Here is an 18,646-nt window from a genome sequence, read left to right as displayed (position 1 = left end):
GCTGCTGGCAGGGCTGCAGTGACAGGCACAGCCCACATATGGCCCCACATGCCCCACGCACGACCCCACAGCGTGAGGGGCACCCCCGACAGGCTGGTGGCTCTCTGGGGACACAGCATGGACATCCCTGGGTGTGCAGGTAACCCTGAGGGCATCTGCAGCCAGAAGGGTGATTTAACAACAGAATCACAGTCATGGAATGGTTTTTCTAAGAAAGCACCATAAAGATCACCCAGTACCATCCCCCTGCCATGGGCAGGGACACCTCCCACCAGCCCAGGGTGCTCCAAGCCCTGTCCAACCTGGCCTTGGACACTCCCAGGGATCCAGGAGCAGCCACAGCTTCTCTGCCCAACCTGTGCCAGGGCCTGCCCACCCTCCCAGTCAAAAACCTTCCTCAGATCTACATCAATGCTCTTTGGATTTGAGGGCACCTCTCCTTGTCCTGTCCCTCCAGGCCTTGTCCCCAGTCCCTCTCCAGCTCTCCTGGAGCCCCTTCAGGCCCTGCCAGGGGCTCTCAGGTGTCCCTGGAGCCTTCTCTTCTCCAGGTGGCCCCCCCAGCTCTCCCAGCCTGGCTCCAGCCCAGAGGGGCTCCAGCCCTGCAGCATCTCCGGGGCCTCCTCTGCTCTCGCTGCAGCAGCTCCACGACCTTGGGCTGCTGTTGCCCAGGGCTGGGGCAGCCACAGCTCCTCTGGGATACCTGGCACAGGTGTCCAGGCCCAGACTTCGATCCCGATCCCGATCCCGATCCCGATCCCGATTCTCGTTCCCTCCCACTCTCCCCAGCGCGATCACGTGACTTCCGCGCCGATGCGTCACATGACCCGCTTATCACGTGGAGGACTTTGGGGGTGTGGCACGTCGGAAGTGGCGTCAGCGCCGCGCGACCGGAAGCGTCGGGAAGAGGAGGAGGAGGCGGAGGCGCAGGGGGAAGGCGGCGGCGGCGGAGCGACCCCGGTGAGTCCGGGCTGGGCCCTGCGCTGCCCTCGTTATGGGGTGTGTGTGTGTGTGTGCTGGGGATTGTGTGTGTGTAGCCCGAGTGGCCGCGATGCGCCTTCCAGCGCTGCCACCCCCGGCGCTTCCCCGGGGGAAGGGAATGGCCCCGGAGATGCTGCAGGGCTGGAGCCCCTCTGGGCTGGAGCCAGGCTGGGAGAGCTGGGGGGGTCACCTAAAGAAGAGAAGGCTCCAGGGACACCTGAGAACCCCTGGCAGGGCCTGAAGGGGCTCCAGGAGAGCTGGAGAGGGACTGGGTACAAGGCCTGGAGGGACAGGACACAGGGAATGGCTTCCCACTGCCAGGGGGCAGGGATAGGTGGGATACTGGGAAGGAATTGGTGGGTGGGAGGGTAGGCAGGCCCTGGCACAGGTTGGGCAGAGAAGCTGTGGCTGCCCCATCCCTGGGAGTGTCCAAGGCCAGGTTGGACATCAGAAAAAGTTGGGTATCAGAAAAAACTTCTTTGCAGAGAGAGTGCTCAGGCATTGGAATGGGCTGCCCAGAGAGGAGGTGGATTCCCCATCCCTGGAGGTTTTTCAGCTGAGCTTGGCCGTGGCACTGAGTGCCATGATCTGGTAAAGGGACTGGAGTTGGCCCAAGGGTTGGACTTGATGATCTCAGAGGTCTTTTCCAACCCAATCCATTCTATGATTCCATGACAGGGCTTGGAGCACCCTGGGCTGGGGGGAGGTGTCCCTACCCATGGCAGGGGGTTGAAATAAGATGATCTTTGATGTCACTTCCAACCAAACCATTCTGGGATTCTGTGATCTTAAAAAACGAGGGGAAAAGGACAAACAAACAACAAAGTGATAGTTTTATTCTCTGACATCATGAGCTGTTGGGGTGAAAAAAAATTCCCTTTCCTCCAGCCCAGGCCTGGGTTCTCTTGGGGGTGTTTGCCAAAAGGGGCTGTTTTACCCCCAGCATCTCATTCCACTTCACTCCTCACACATCCCAAGGAAATTCCATCTATGGGTGGAAGCACAGGGTGGTTTGTGGGGAGGTTCCTTTGCTGCCAAAAGCCCTTCTGAGTGTTCCAAAGGGACCAAAACCCCTGAGAGCATTTGGGGATGTTCCTCTCTCCCCTTTCACGGAGCTGACACCCCGGGATGGGCAGAATCCTTCTGGGAATGTTGTTTTCCAGGCGTTCAGCTGTGAGTGTGACCCTTAGAGATGTCCCCATCCCTGAGCAGCTCCTCAAAGTGCATCCCCAGCCCTGCAGGGCCCAGCTCCAAAATTCCCTGGCTTTTTGGAAGTGAAAATTCCAGAGAGACTTGCCCTGGAGTGGGAAGGGGGGTTGGCTGTGCTGGGATGTGGAGTGGGAGGAGGAAGGAAGGCTGGTTGGTTGCTCAGGGTGAAGAGAGGCAAACCAGGGAGGGTGTGGGATGAGCTGGAAGAGAAAGGGTGTGGAAGGTGGAAATACCACAAAGATCTGGGCTGGGGGTGGGTGAAATCCTGGAAAAATCACTTGGACCAGCCCCTTTCCTTTGAGAATGCTTGGAACTGTCTTGTCCTCCCCCTGTGAGGGGTCTTCTCTTTTTCTGCTGGATTTGGAGCAAAGGAGGGGAGAAACATCCCCTTTCCTGACTCGTTTCCCAAGTGTGTCACAGCCCCACGTGGAATCCGTGCAGAATATTCTTGGCAGCACCTCAGAGCCTTGGCTGGCACTTTGATTCCCTGTCTTTGAAGTGGGGCTGTTGCTGCTGGGAGGGGGATGTTCCTGGGAACAGCAGCTTTCCTGGGAAACATCACCTTCCACAGTGGAAATGGTTGTGTGTGAATAACCTGATGGAAAAATAGAGGAAGATGCACAAAGGTGAGACAGGAAAGGGAGTCCCTGGGAAACCCTTGGCTGGATAAATGTCCTCTGGCTCAAGATGATTTTTGGAGCTTGATCCAACCCCTCTAAGAGTCTTCCAGGTGCTCTCTGAGGTGCTGGGTCCCTCCAACTCAGGATATTCCATACTGGAGGAGAAGGTTGGAGGGCATGGAATGGGTTCTCCTTTCCCTGTCTCCAACATCCATCACCTGTGCCCACTCCAGGCCAGGCATCACAGCCAGGAGAGCCAGAAATGATCCTTTTTCCAGTCATTTCTTTGAGGTCCAGCTCTTGGCTCAGGTTTTCCTGTCCAACCTCGGGGGCTTTTCCTTTTTCTGCTCCTCAAACAGGCAGGAAGGGGCAGAGATTCTCCTGCCTGGCACGATGTGGCTTCTCCTGCTGGGAGGGCACAGTCAGGGCCTGTGGGGCAGAGCCTGGTCTGCACCAGGGGCTGCTCTGGGGTAAAAATGAGGTGCCCAGACAGCTTAGTGGCTGTTGAGCAGCTCACAGTATTTACTGATCATCTTAAAATCACATGAGCCTCTCTCTTGTGCCCTCTCCTTGTGCAGCTCTCGCCACAAATCTACATTTTGGGTTGCCTGCCGCCTTTTTTTTCCCCTCCAGAGCCTCCTGGTCCTCCACCCCAGCTGGTTTTTTCACTTCTCTGTCCCTGGAGCAGAAGGTGGGAGACATCCTTGTCTGCTGCCCTGGCACAGGTTGGGCAGAACAGCTGTGGCTGCCCCATCGTTGGGAGTGTCCCAGGCCAGGCTGGACGGGGCTTGGAGCACCCTGGGACAGTGGAAGGGCTCTCCAACTCACACCCCCCAAACCCACAGTGTTCTCCCCACCTCTTCCACCCCCAAAATTCCCATTTTGCTCCTGCAAAGCTGAGTTTGCCTGCACTGATCCCACATCTTTCCTAACAGGGAAGCTGTTGGATACAAGCAGAGCTCTGAGAAGGGTGTCCGTAGGGATTTGTTTCCCAATATGGGAAGCACAAAGTGTGTTGCAGTTGTGGCATCTGTGCCAGGCCTTGGCTTTCCTGGGTGCCCTGTGACACTGAGGGAGGACCAAGGACTTGAAAGACATGGAAAAGGCCTTGCTGGTGGATCTTTGGGTGGGATAAGGAAGTGCTGCCCCACACTGACCTGGGGCTTTATTATTGCCATCAGCATCTGAATCATCACGAATGGAGCTCAGTTGGCAGCCAGTGCAGGCTGGCAGTGCCCAGCTGGACTCCTGGCAGCTCCTCATCCTCACCCTCCCTGCTGGAGCTGCTTCAGGCAGGACTTAGGAAGGCACCAGCCATTCTTAAGCCTCCTGTACCCTAAAAATAGGAGAAATGATCCCAACTCTGAAGTGTGAAGCTCTGTTCTCATTTCATCATGTTACCTCTCCTGTGCTTTTCTCCCACTTTGCTTTGGGGCCACATTTCTTCTTTCCTCCAGTCTCCATCTGCAGGTTCTGGGCCAGTTTTCACTCCATGCCCTGGTTGTTCCTCATCCCATCTCCAGGTGCAAAGAGCAGCACGGCTTCCTGGATACTTGGACAACTCCTCAGGTGGTGGTTGGTGTTTCAGACCACGATGGCCAAAGCTCTGTTTGAACACACAAAGTTTCTTGAAGCTGCAGCTCTACTGCAAAAACACATTTTCATTGTTTAGAGCGAAACAAAAGCAGTTTGGGTCTCTTAAAAATGAAAAAAATGATGATTTTTTTTCTTAACTCTTGTAGTCTGTGCCAGGTTGGTCGTGTCTGCTGAGTCTCAGGTGATACCTAAGTGCCTTGTACTCCGACTTCTGGTCACCTGGGTGCTTGTCCTGATGTGCCCTTGCCTGGGTGATGTTCCATAGTGGCTTTGCAGGGAACCAGCTCCCTGTCCAGGGGACACTCCAACATCTCCTCACTGTCAGTAGCATGAAGGATAAATTAAAACGTGCTGCCTGTGAGGTGGAAGCCACTCACTCTTCGTCTGCCCTTTTTTCAGTACCTGGAAGCAGTTCAGAGCCCAGTAAAGTTGTGATCCACATGGCTACGGTGCTAATGTGCCGAAGATTCCCAAGGCTGAGCAGGGTGGCAGCGTTTTCGACCACAGCCAAGCACGAGGCCGAGCGTGGGAGCAGCAAAAGCGAGCGGGAAAAGGAGGATAACCCAGGGACAGCCAACGCCAGGGCCGAATCTACGGCTACAATCCACCTGCTGAGCCCAGTGGACTACAGAGTGTTGTACAATCCAGCTGCCTATGCCAAGGACAGGGTTGGCTCCCCGCAGCACATGGATAGGGACAGCGGCCAGGCCCTTGGTGACACAGTCACCGGCACTGCCCAGACATTCCCTGCTGCCTCTTCCCAAACTTTGCCACCCATCAGGAGCGCCCCTCCCAAGTCCAACACGCTCCTCCAGCAGACCATCCTGGCGACACTCTCCAAGGAGAAAGAGAAGGACAGGTGGGAGATGCACGACTCCAAGGAGGACCCGCGCATGTTTCAGAAGGAGAGGCCCGAGTACAGCTCTCTGAGCTGTGACAGCTCCGAGCCCGCACAGCCCCTCCCTGCAGAGGAAGGGGACTCCATTCTGGGCAGTGTGGCCGCGGGCGAGGACAGCCCGGTGGTGCTCACGGATTGTTTCCGCAGGCTGAGCCGTTTGCCGGCGGAACGACGCGCGGCGCTGGCGGCCGAGCCCGGCTTTGACGCGCTGTGTTGCGGTGCTGTCACAGCCATGGGGCTCTTCAGCACCCCAGATCTCATCCACCTTCTCAAGGCCTGTGTCCGCCTGCCCGTCCCACCCACCCATCCCCTGCTGGACGCGTGCGAGGCCGAGTTCTGCCGGCGGGCGTGGGACATGCAGCTGGAGCAGCTGCTGCTGGTGGCGGATTGCTGGCGCTGCCTGGAGCGCAGCGTGCCCTCCTACCTCAGCATCCTCTTCAGCTTTGCCAACCTGCACTGGAAAGACCTCACCTTGCCCCAGTTTGTGCAGCTCGTTTACATCATCGGGGAAGGCCGGCGGTCGCCCGCGGACTTGGCACAGAAGGTGGAGAGCACGATCCTGAAGCACTTGGAGTCCTTCACCCTGGAGGAGCTGGGTGCCATCTGCCTGGGCCTCTTCAAGTCCCTCAGTGGCATCTCTGACCACGTCATGAGGAGAATTGCAGACAGGGTCTCCCTGCAAATGGAAGACATGAGCTCCTACGCCCTGGTGAACGTGCTCAAGATGCTCCGCTACACCCGCATGGACCACCTACCCCTCCTGAGGGAGCTTGGGAAGGTGATTCCCGAGCGGATTCCTACCGTGAACATCCAGGGCATCATGCACATCACTCTTACCTATTCATCCCTGCACTACTTTGACGAGGCTGTTTTGGCTGCTGTGGCCACGTCGTTGCCTTCCAAGGTGTCTTATTGCCGGAGCAAAGACGCTGCCAAGTTCCTGTGGTCGTTTGGGTGCCTGGACTATGAACCTCCCAACGAGGAGGAGTTCTACTCCAGCCTGATAAAGCAGATACACAGAAAACTCCATGAATTTAGGAAGTTTCCAGAGCATCTCCTTACTGCTCTGCTTGGCCTGGCGTTTGTTAAACGCTTCCCAGAGGAGCTGATAGACTATGCCTTGAGAGAGGAGTTTGTCCAGAAAACAAGGGGCAGTAAATACGAGCTCAGCAAGGACCTGTTCACCCTTGGGAAGAGCGTTGAAATTGAGTGCCCGACCTACCGAGGCAGCCGCCTCTCGCCTCAGCTCTGCCAGGAGTTCACTGAGATGGTCTTGAGCTTTGCAGAGCAGGAAATCTACATCAGGCCCGAAATTGTGGAAGCCACAACCCTCCTGGAGAGCATGTTGGGAGGCCCCGAGTACGTGAAGAACCACATGATCCTACCACACACGAGGTCGAGCGACCTGGAGGTGCGCTTGGCCATGGATGGACATCCCATCCCCTTCAACTTCAGCGCTCCTGTGGCAGTCAAGAAGCTCAAACACATCGGAGTCAGCCTAACAGATGAGTTAATGGCTCAGCTTATAAAGGGGAGAGCTCAGTCTCCCGTGGAAGTGGAAAATGAAGGCAGGACTCCCAGACAGGAGAGAGGGGACGAAGCAGCAACACTGCGCTCAGATGGAGCAATTCCTGCAGATACCAAATCACAAGCTGAGCCTAAATCAGGGTGCAGTCCTGGAGCCCTCCCATCCCTCTCTCAGCCCCGGGAGGTGAGGCTGGCCCTGCAGGTGTCCAACAGGAACCACTACTGCTACGGCTCCAAGCGGCTGCTGGGGCTGCACTGCCTGAAGCGGCGGCAGCTGCGGCGCCTGGGCTATGTGGTGGTGGAGCTGCCCTTCTGGGAGTGGTTCCCTCTGCTGCGGCGCACGCGCTCCGAGAAGCTCAGCTACCTCTACTACAAGGTGTTCGACCCAGCGCTGCTCCCCAAGGCTGGTTAGGGGGACATGGGGCTGGCTCAGAGCCCTCCCAGGGGATCCCTGCTGCTGGTTACTGGTTAAACTGGGCTCTGAGTGATGGGTCAGTCTTTGGCAGGTGCTCTGGGCCTTGCTGTGTGGCCAGCTCTGTTCTGCTGACACTCCTGTATCCCGTGTTCTCCTGTACCTGGATCCTCAAATGCTCCCCCAACAAATAAAACCTACTAACAAATCATTTTCCTCTGTGATTACTTCTTTTCTGCCCTAAATCAAAGTGGATGGGTCTGGTGGCTCTATGAGAGCAGGGACTGATATTTGGGAGAGGATGTTTGGTGATGAAGCTGGGCTGGGTACCAGGAGCACACACACACACACTCATTTCCTCACTGTTTCCATCGAGCTGGGTTTCTCCTTTAGCAGGACTGACCTTGGATGCTGAGTGTGAGATGGAAGCTGGGGCTGAGGGTTGGGGTGTTCTGAGCCTGAGACATCAATTTCATCTCCCAGGGGCTTAAATTTCACATCCACCATGCACATTCCTTACTGCAGCAGCTCCATCGTTGTGTGTGGGACACCAGGAAGCCACATGGTCATGGGCTGTAGACAGCTTGGTTTGAGATGCCTTATCCAAGATCTCAGAGGATTTTGCTGGCATAGAAAAGGAGAAAGCACAGCCCTTCAGGTCTGCATTTCACTGTCTCAGTGAAAGATCTTTGTTCACCTTAGGGAAGACACACACTCAGAGAAACAAAAATCATAGCCCTGGGTAAAAGGACCTCAGTGACCAACTTTTGCCATGAAGTTTGTAGCAGAACTTTCCAGAAGAAGGGAGACCAGTGACTCAGACACTGAAAATAATCCATTTCCTTCCTAAGATATTGAACCTGGAAAAATAGCAGGAGGTGTTTAAGTCTGTCAGAGTCACAAACAGGAGAAAATCCTCTAAAATATCCCTGAATGTCCATACAGAGCCACAGGAGAGGACAAGCACAGGAAAGAGATGTGAGGAGAGAGGCAACAGAGGGAGAATCTTGAGTCTCCCCCAGGAAGCGAGCAAAGAGAGTTAAGTTGCCACTTTTCACACCACCAGTGCTGAGAGCCAAGTGGATTTACCTCTTAATAAATTCAGTTTGTTTCAAAACAAACTCAAAGGAGCAGTTTTAAGGCAGAACTTTTAGTTAAACCCTGTTTTCTCCTACAGGATGTGGATGCCAAAAGGTTTGGATTCCATATTGTGCTGAGTTTTACTTACGGGATTTCTGCCTGGGCTACCACCTCTCTCCTCTCAGATGCAGCTTATTAACTCTGCCTTTCCCTGGCTGCTCCCAGAAGGCCAATTTCATTTGGGCTGAACTAACAACTTCAGCTGAAAGTCATTAATGAGCTGCTTGTTTTTCAAGGAGGCAGCGAGTTGCTGATTTGCAAGGCTGCCCAAGGCAGTGACATGTTAAAACTGGGGTTAATGTGAGGTTAAAGCTCTCACCTCACACATAATTTCATTCTTAAAAGGGATCTGATAGAGCCAATTCCAACCACATTTTTTAGAATGAAAAATAAGTTGTGTTCACTTGAGTTTCTTCAGTGAGCATTGGCAGAAGAATCAGCTGTTGGTGTTCAGAACTCAGATACCTCCCTCAGAGCTATTCAGAGTTCTGCCTCTTGGAGTTACTTAACACTGGTTATTTATGTGTGGTTGATCTTGGCTCCCTCCAACTCCTGTGGCAGCTTCACGTGCTGTGCTGGATCTTTACAAAACCTCCTGCATCTTTGATAAGACTTTCAGATCTAATTGCTGGTCTATCCATTTTTTTTAGTTAAAATAGTGATTTTCTCTCTGATGTTTCTCCAGGGCTTCACTGATTAATGTGATTTTTTCCTGTCAGTCCCCTCTCTCCACCACAATCTTTGGGTTTATATTTTGTTTCACCTCCTGGACTCAAATCTGAGCTGCATTGTAGGAATTTCTAACCCTTTAACTCATCCAGCCTCCAAAACATGAGATCTTTTCACTGTTCATGGATATTCACTGCCTTTATTTTTAATTTTTTTTTACAAGCTGAATCTGATGCTCAGAAAGTGACCTCTCTCCAGCTGCCAAGATGGTAATAAACGTCTGTCTCCCACAGTTCAAGCCAAGAATTCACTGCAACAAGGTAAAGGAATGGTGGGGGGGTTTTAGGGAGCAGGAAGGATGGAATGACAGGCTGGGCTGGCTGGGGAGGGTTCTCTGCTCCTCTGGGATAATTAACATCACTGCTCTGATGGGGCACACACTGAATGTAGGAGGGGAAAGCCTAAATTTTGCAGGATCTCATAACTAGACAGTGTAATGTGCTCTCAGGTGTATATTCTTTGACCTGAGATCCCTTTTCCCCTGCAGTATTCCAGCTTTCCCTTGTCTGGAGGAACACATAGCTCTTGACTGTTTGCTGAAGTTACTTTCCAAATAATTCTGTTTTCACTCAGCACATCAGAATTTCTTAAGAAACTCAGTTTTAGTTCAGAGCTATTTTTTCATTGTCAGTTTCCACACCAACTCACCCCAAATTCCAGGACAGCCTTGGATTTGTAAATCTTGTGCTGTAAAAGCAGCAGTGCAGGTGTGACCACCCCTGCAGGTGCTGTGTGGGGACACCCAGCCTTGCCATGGAGTGCGATTGTCATGAGCAAGACCTTATAAAACAGGTGCAATAAATAGATATTCCTTGCTTTTATTTGTTCATTTATCAAGTGCTGCAGATTTCTTAGGCCCCGAAGCTTCCAGGCAAGGGAATGGGTAGAGCCAGCCTTGCCAGGAGCAGACCAGAGGGTGGGATTGGATGTCCTGGGAGACAGGGGATCTGGTTTGGGATGGGCAGGGTTGGTCCCAGAGACTGGCTGACCTCCAGAGGTTTCTCTGGGATCCTGTGCTGATTCTGAGTGCCTTTCCACACAGCAGGATAAGCCGACCTAAGGAAAAAGAGACTGAAAGAGGAGACTCCCATCTCCCCCTGCACATCCTCTGCTCACAGCCACGCTCTCCCACTTACTTATTTCACTGACCCAGACAAAACCACAAACCATCCCTAATTTTCCACTCTTCCAGCAGTTACATCAGCTCTGCCCGTGGCTGAGCAGGTGACAGAGGCTGCAGGAAGAGGGAATGGCTGGAGGATGGTGGAAGTGGGTCTGCTCTGCCTCAGAGCTGCACATAAACTACAGCCTTGGCTCTTGTTTGATTCTTGAGAATCTACCTATAGTGCTTGTGAAATTAGTTTTCCTTTGATTTTCTTGCTCCAAACTCAATCTAGTTCTCTCCTGGAACACAGATCTCTGCTGATGGCTACGAAGTGGAGAACCTGATCTCCGAAGACCTCGCCCGGAGAAACCGCGGCTTCCGCAGCGAGTACTTCATCAAACCCCCGGTCCACGTCACCATCTCTTTTCCCTTCAACATCGAGATCTGCAGGATTAACATCGACATCTCCTCGGGGGGATACCAAACCTTCTCCGGGCTGGAAGTTTACACCTCTACCTCAAGCCACAAAACCTCTTGGCAGAGCCCTGAGGGGCAGTTCTCAGGTCTGGCCGGGCAGCCTGTGTCGGACAAAGACACCTTCACACTGGTGGGCAAAGCTGTCCTGAAAAATCAAAGCAAAGTGACTTTTGGCCACAGAGGCTTCAAGCCGAGGCCTCCCTTCCATCAGATGGAAAATGTCCTCTCCTACCCCGGCTCTGTGTCCCAGGACCTCTGGAACAAAGGCCCCTCCTCGCTCAGCAACGTGTCGCACCTGAGGATCTGCATCACGCACGTGGCCGGGGGCGGTTTGCCAAGCATCAGGAGGCTGGAGGTGTGGGCACAGCCTGCCAAGTCGTGCCCACAGGAGGTGATTGAGGGCGTCTTCCAGGTGGCCTCCCAGTTCCTGGCCCAGGACACCAGTACCCTGAAGCCGGAGCTGTGGACGCCGATGGAGAGTGACTGCGTTCCCTTCAGCGCCAACGACAGCGAGCAGCACACCCTCCGCAAGCTGGTGGATGTCGTCCAAGACATCCCTGAGGAATTCCTGGACCCCATCACCCTGGAGATCATGACTTTGCCCATGCTCCTGCCCTCTGGGAAGGTCATCGACCAGACCACCTTGGAGAAGTGCAACCGGAGCGAGGCGTCCTGGGGGAGGGTTCCCAGCGACCCCTTCACTGGGGTGGCCTTCAGCCAGCACTCGCAGCCCCTACCTCACCCCACCCTCAAGAACAGGATAGACCACTTCCTCCTGCAGCACAGCATCCCTGGCACCAACCTGCTGGGCAGGGCTCATGCCTCGGAGACCCTCGTCCCCTCTTCCATAACCATGTCCTCTCTGAAAAGGAAAATGGACTGCCTGGACCAGGGCTCTGTGCAGCCACCCTATTTTTCTGCTACAAACTTACTTGTCTCATCTACCTCAGAGAGCAGTGCTAAAAAACTGAGAACTGACAGTGACTCCCATCTGATCCAAATGGACTGTTCCACAGGTATCGTGGCTCCCTTGCTCACCTCTGCTTCTTCAGGGTTGGGACAGCCTGAGGCTGGGTTTTCAAATGCAGAGGCTCCAGCACAGATTCCCATCCCACCTCTAGGAAGCTCCCAGGCTGTATTTGGCTGTGGATGGGTGTGGTGGAGCCAGGTTGTTTCATTCACCTCTGGTGTTGCCTGTCCAGCCTCCTTGTTTGCTCAGGTCACCCTGTTTCCCTTTTAGTTTAGATTTCCTCTCTCTCCTCCCTGTCCATGTGGAGACCACGTTTCTCTCACTGTGCTGGTTTGAAGGTTCTTTATCCAGGGGGATTTAGTATGTCCTGCAAAAACAGAAAAAGAAGTGTCTGGTGGTGCAGTGGGGATGGCACAGGGAGTCCTGGCTGGGTGGATCTTACCAGGAGGAGGGAGATGGGCAGAAAAGCAAGAATGGGACATGCTTGGAACCAACCACAGCAAGGGAATTGCAGGCAGTGCTGCCTCCAGAGCAGGGAGGAGGGACAGCCCAGGCTGGGAGAGACTTGCACAAGGTGGTTAAAGCAGAAAACCAGGTAGAAACTGCATTAGACAAGGGATGTAACTTGTTGGCTACAGCAGAAGGAAGTGGGCACTGGTTTCCTTTTATCCATAGTTTTCTCAGTGATCTGGTAGTAGCACTGCTGGGAATACAAAACTTTCTCCCATTCTGAAGAAAAGGAGGCTCAGGAAGGACGTTCTGAGTCCCCACAACTCCCTGCCAGGAGGGGGAAGCCAGGAGGGGTTGGGCTTTGCTCCAGGAAACAGGGACAGGAGAAGAGGGAACGGCCTCAAGGGGAGGTTTAGGTTGGATATTCAGGAAAATTCCTTCATGGAAAGGGTTGTCCAGCCCTGGCACAGCTGCCCAGGGCAGTGGTGGAGTCCCCATCCCTGGAGGGCTTTCAAAGCCCTGTGGATGTGGCACTAGGGGACATGGGTCAGTGGCGGCCTTGGCAGTGCTGGGGGATGGTTGGACTGGATGATCTTAAGGATATTTCCAACCTAAATGATTTTATGATTCTGTGAAGGGGATTAAAAAGAGCAGGACCCAGTAAAGGGCTCACTTGATGGAGAGATCATTAAACCAAGTTCCTGGTTGAGGTAACGATCCCACTGGAGGAAGAAAGGGATCTTAAGCTGGGAAGTGGGAAAGAGATGGGTATAGGAGATCCTATATAGATGAGGCTGAAGGGAGCAGCCGTGCCCCTGAGGCTCTGGGCTGAGCAGGAGGCTGAAAATACAGGTGTGTGGGTATCTCCTGGTCACACAAGGGCTGGATCTTGAGGCAGGTAAGTCCAGTTTTCTTGTCTTCTCTAACCTAGTGGTCTAAAACATCTCAAGAAGTGGCCCAGAGCTGCTGACTGCTGAGACCTGTCACTGCCTTCACCTTTCTCCCAAAGTGCCAAAAAATGTTTTGAAGAAAAAGTTCAGGTGGTGGTTTGATTTTAAACAAATTCTTTGAAAATACCTGTTGTTTAGTGGTGCTGGAAAGAGCAGGGAGAAGTCAGACTGGAGATTTCTGCTCTGATCCCTCAGTCTAGAGCGCATTCCCTGGTTTAGGAGGAATCATGGGTTGTTTTGGTTGCAGAGGTGTGTAACAGCTCCTGCTGGGATGTGCCCAAGCCCCACAGGAGCAGAGGCTGCCTTGGGGTTCCTGGAGCTCCCAGGGGAGCTGTGACAGTACATCATTAAAGGCACAGCACTCAGCCCAGGGAACTGTGCTTCAAATGTCATCAGCCTTGATTGCTGGGGCAAATGTGCAGCATTAATTCCCAGAGCTTCCTCTGGGTGATGGATTTAACAGAATTAGTGATGCAGACAACATTCTTTTAATGCTGAGTCTTAATTAACGCTGTCGGAATCGCACAGGACTCGGCAGGCTCTGCTGGAAGGGTCCAGCCCTGGGGCTTGGTCTCAGAACTGGGACAGAGGGGCAAAAACAAGCCCCACAGATTTTATTTGTGGTTTAAATGTTACCCATGTGCTGCAAGGAGCAGGGTTGGCAGTGCTGGGCTGGAATCCACAGGGAAAGAGCTGAGAGAGTGCCTGGGGCTTCAGGGAAAAACAAGTTTCTGGGTTCTTTTGGGTTTTGGCCTTTTTGAGACCTGCAGGTGCCTACAACAGTGGGGAGCCAGGGTGGGGTTGGGCTCTGCTTCCAGGGAACAAGGGACAGGACAAGAGGAAAGGGCCTCAAGTTGCACCAGGGGAGGTTTAGATTGGATATTGACACAGTTTCTCCATGAAAAGGTCTGTCCAGCCCTGGCACAGCTGCCCAAGGCAGTAGTGGAACCCCCATCCCTGGAGGGATTTCAAAGCCATGTGGATGTGGCACTTGGGGACATGGGTTAGTGGTGGCCTTGGCAGTGCTCAGTTGGCTGGACTGGATGATCTCAGAGGGTTTTTCCAACCTAAATGATTTTATGATTCTATGTAAGCTGGCACTGAAACATGACAGGAATTTCTGGTTGTAATCCATAGGGGTTTCACTTTTAGGACCCAGTGGAGATGAGACAGTCCATCCCTATCCAGGCACCTTGAAGGGGAAAAGACACCTCCCAAGAAAACAAGTAGCAGGGCTCCTAAAATCCTGAGTGTTGTCCCCAAGGCTCGGAGCCAGAGCAGCATTTCTGTGGCACCTTTTTTCCCCCGTCTGCTTCTTGATCTTGTTCATCCTTTTCCAGACCTGCTCTCTGTGCTCCCCTTTTGCAGACCTGCTCTCCCTGTGCTCCCCTTTTGCAGACCTGCTCTCCCTGTGCTCCCCTTTTGCAGACCTGCTCTCCCTGTGCTCCCCTTTTGCAGACCTGCTCTCCCTGTGCTCCCCTTTTGCAGACCTGCTCTCCCTGTGCTCCCCTTTTGCAGACCTGCTCTCCCTGTGCTCCCCTTTTGCAGACCTGCTCTCCCTGTGCTCCCCTTTTGCAGACCTGCTCTCCCTGTGCTCCCCTTTTGCAGACCTGCTCTCCCTGTGCTCCCCTTTTGCAGACCTGCTCTCCCTGTGCTCCCCTTTTGCAGACCTGGTGTCCCACGAGCAGAAGCTGTCAGAGAGCCTGGACACTGCCCTGACCTCGGCACTCAGCTCCATGCCCTCCTTCACCGCCAAGCTTATGAAGAGCCAGCAGCAGACTCTGAGTGAGGGAGGCTGCAGCAGCTCCTGGAACGTGGGCACAGTCCTTGGTAAGGAACAGGCACCTCTGGACACCTTTGGAAACGCGGGGGATGAGGATAATTGGGGCTGGCTTAACTGGGAGGGTTGTGCTGCTGCCCAGCATCTTGCTGTGCCTCTTCACACCCCAGAATATTATCTGTTCAATGTAAAAATAATGCATTGTCTTCCAGCAAGCTTTAGTTCACAATCTTTAATTATATCTCAGCAGTGTAGTGGTTTATTCTCCCACTGAGGCAGGTTAGACCTTTTTGACCCCCAGGAAGTGTGGGATGTTGTCCATTCCCATTGTCGGAGTGGGTTGGATGTGAGTTTTGTGACAATGGGATAACCCAAAAACCCTTGCAGGTTTGGGAAACCTTTGCAGGGGTGATCTGGGATGTGTTGTGCTGGGACACAGTGCTCAGCCCAGCTTGCTCCAGGTTAGTTCACTGTTCCCAGAGCTCTGCATTTTGGGCTGAGTGTTGCCTGTGAGCTGCGTGGAGCAAACCAGGGAGCTGCCACATGAATGGGGAGTGAGTTTGGTGGGGAGATGCCACTGGAGAGCTGTAAATCAGCAAATATTGGAGGCATTTCAATGCTTGAAGTGGGCCTGTAAAAAAGAGGAAGGGCAGTTCTTCACACAGGCAGGTAATGATGGAACAAGAAGGGATGTTTTAAACTAAAAAAGTGGGTTTAGATTGGCGCTTAGGAAGAAATTGTTTCCTGTGAGGGTGGGCAGGCCCTGGCATAGGTTGGGCAGAGAAGCTGTGGCTGCCCCATCCCTGGAAGTGCCCAAGGCCAGGTTGGAGAAACCTGGGATAGTGGAAGATGTCCCTGCCCATGGCAGGGGGTGACACTGGATGATGTTTAATGTCCCTTCCAACCCAAATCATTCCATGATTCTTTGAAATGACACATGACATCCTGACCCTCAACAGGAACAGGTCACAGCAGCAACACCACAGGCCAACCGGCCACGTGTGTGCCCAGAATCCCATCAGGATTGAATGCATACAAACCAGGCTGCCAAGTCCTTACTGGCTTCATCCCACCTGCTGCCTCAACACTCTCATCCTGTTGTGTGTGCATTCCCAAAATTGTTTCTTTGGGACTCAGGAAAGCATTGAACCTTCAGGTGTCCCTCCCCAGGCTAATGCCCAATGCTGGCTTCCCTCCTCTGGGTGAGGCTCTGCCTGGTCGTGGCTAAGAAATGGGTTCAGAAGGACCAGGTGGCCCCATGGAAGAGGCAGAACTGTCTGTCTGTCTCTGCTTGTCTCTCTCTTCCTCCCCAAACAGCTTTTGCTGTTTCACAGTGACATTCAGCTATTAAGCATTTTCGTGTCCCCTCTAAAACTGCTGCTGGTTAAGAGCTGACTGAGTAGCCCTTGATGGGTCGTGTGTGACAGGAATGCAAAGTGATACCTAAAGCATTCCACTTGGGAATCTGCTGCCTTTAATCCACGTTGGAAAAGTGGGAGGGAGGATGAGTTAAGTCTCAGTAAAAGTGAAAAGCCCTTTCTTAGTCATCTGTCCTCAATTAAAAGCCTGATGGTGCAAGTGCTGATGTGATCCAGCCTTCCCTGAGCACAACCTGCCCTGAAGGCTGGACCATTCCCTTTCCTTATGGCAGTGACAGAGGAAATGGGCACAGTCCTGAGCCATGAGTGCCCTGTGTCTGCAGGAACTGGGGCCTTTGGTTCCTGGGCAGGACTGGGCACAGAAGGGGTGGCCCAGCCTGGACTTGTCACCTTGCCTGACCATTCCACTTCTCCTGTCTCCTTTTTTTTATAGTCTTAAGCTGTGCCAGGGGAGGTTCAGGTTGGCCATCAGGAGTAATTTCTTCATGGAAAGAGTTGTGAAAGCTTCTGCTCAGCTGAGCATTTATACTGTTGCCACTGATAGCCATTCAGAATCACAGACTATTCTGAGTTGGAAGGGACCCACAAGGATCATTGAGTCCAACTCTTAAGTGAATGGCCCACACAGGGGATTGAACCCATGATTATTATAACCAAGTTTTAACCAACTGAGCTGATCTCAGGGTCAGAGCATTGGAAGGGGCTGCCCAAGGGGGTGATGGAGTCCCCACCCCTGGAGGTGTTTAAGGGAAGCCTGGACGTGGCTCTCTGTGCCCTGGCCAGGGTGACATGGTGGTGATCACAGAATCCCAAACTATTCTGGGTTGGAAGGGACCCACAAGGATCATCGAGTCCAACTCTTCAGTCAGTGGCCCACACAGGGGATTGAACCCATGACCTTGGCATTATTACAACCAAGTTTTAACCAGCTGAGCTGATCTCAGGGTCATTCAGGCACAGGCTGCGCTTGATGACCTCCGAGCTCTCTCCCAAGCCAAAAGATTCTGTGATTCTGTGATTTGCAGAGCACGGCAGGAGCAGCCAGACCCAGGGATGCGCTTGCTGCGGCAAAACCTTCTCGTCCTACTTCAAAACGGAGCCCATTTACCAGCTGCCCTGCGGGCACCTCGTGTGCCGGCCCTGCCTGGCCGAGCGGCAGAAGGCGCCGTCCCCCCTCCAGTGCGGCAGCTGCAAGAGGTCGGCAGCCACCCACGACGTCAGGAGGGTTCACTTCTGACCCCGCCGCTGCCGGCAGGACGAGGACAAGGAGCTGCTGCTGTTCCCCCTGGACCCGCCGGAGTATCAGCGACCCGTAGGAGGAGCCGGAGATCGGAGAGGACTCGGCGTGGTGCTTGCGGAGCAGTCGGGGCGGGGGTTACAGCACCGCGCCGGGCCCGGGCGAGCTGAGGGTAACAAAAGCCATAGCTTCTTTAGCGAGGAACATGTATTTATACAGGACTGATCTCCACCCGCCCTCCCACCACCTCCCCGTGGCTCAGTGGTTTAGCTTTAGGTGCCTTTCGGACCGCGAGTGCAGCTTCCCCGGGAGCTCAGACCACACCTCTGACCAGCAGCCCTTCGGTTGTGGAGCAGGAAAAGTCCTTGTGAGTGACAACACGGAAGCTCCCTGACTTCTCCTCCCTTCCCCACCTCACCTCCTCCTCCCCAGAGCACATCCTTCTGGAATCCTCCTTCCTCCTGGAATCTAGTGGTGAGAGGCCATGGTTCAGGTGTGAGGAGCTGGCAGTGATCTCACCCTGCTCATACCAACTCTTGTAGAAAAGCCATCCCATCCCACCCGACGTCCCTCTTGGTTTATGTCGTGTGACCAGACCAGCTCCCTGCTGGCTGATAGACATTTAAGCCTTAATAAAATGTTTAAAGTCAGGTGTCTCCTGGCTCCTAATTGGTCTCATTGTGTGGCTTAACGATGTCGTGGAGTGAATCTCTGTGCAGAGCAGGAATAAATGGGCTGGGAAAAGCCAAACCAACACACAGGAGCTGCAGACCCAGGGCGTTGAGAGGGGTTGTGGCAGCAGCCTCAGGGATCACAGAGTTGAGACTCAGACACTTCATTTGTGGGTCTGGGCTTCAAAGAGCCGCTCAGGGAAAAGCCAGGGGGAAAGTCATTGGGATATGTTCCAGTGGTAAAGTGACAGCAGAGAGTTTGTCACCTCTCTAACTCCCTGCTGTTGGCACTTAATTGGTACTGTCTCTGACCTGACTGATGTTCTGGGCCATAACGAGCCTCCAGCTGACTCAACTTATCTTTGTCTCACCTTTATTCACTCTCAAGAGGCACCTGAACTACCTGTTGCCTTCCTGACTTGGGAAGGAGCTGCTCACCCACTGGAACAAAGCTTTGTCCTGGCATCAAACTGATCCTGCTCAGCATCAGCAGGAGTTGATGGCCTGTGTTTCCATTC

The 18,646-nt window shown here is 53.5% G+C and overlaps 2 protein-coding genes across 2 annotated transcripts; both read left to right on the top strand.

Moving 5' to 3' along the window:
* Nucleotides 1-883: 883 nt before the first annotated feature.
* Nucleotides 884-17,541, top strand: UBOX5 (U-box domain containing 5). The gene is made up of 5 exons (XM_071557066.1): nucleotides 884-957; nucleotides 9,273-9,369; nucleotides 10,525-11,707; nucleotides 14,730-14,891; nucleotides 17,246-17,541. The coding sequence occupies exons 2-5, from the start codon at nucleotides 9,316-9,318 to the stop codon at nucleotides 17,455-17,457; spliced, it is 1,611 nt and encodes a 536-aa protein (XP_071413167.1). The 5' UTR covers nucleotides 884-957; nucleotides 9,273-9,315; the 3' UTR covers nucleotides 17,458-17,541.
* Nucleotides 894-7,474, top strand: FASTKD5 (FAST kinase domains 5). Its single transcript, XM_071557065.1, has 2 exons — nucleotides 894-957; nucleotides 4,803-7,474. The coding sequence occupies exon 2, from the start codon at nucleotides 4,844-4,846 to the stop codon at nucleotides 7,238-7,240; it is 2,397 nt and encodes a 798-aa protein (XP_071413166.1). The 5' UTR covers nucleotides 894-957; nucleotides 4,803-4,843; the 3' UTR covers nucleotides 7,241-7,474.
* Nucleotides 17,542-18,646: the final 1,105 nt, after the last annotated feature.

The sequence above is a fragment of the Pithys albifrons genome, chromosome 5 (assembly GCF_047495875.1).
Source record: "Pithys albifrons albifrons isolate INPA30051 chromosome 5, PitAlb_v1, whole genome shotgun sequence".
NCBI classification, from domain to species: Eukaryota; Metazoa; Chordata; class Aves; order Passeriformes; family Thamnophilidae; genus Pithys; species Pithys albifrons.
Note: the sequence above shows the minus strand (reverse complement) of the source record. Positions and strands in the feature narration are given on the sequence as shown.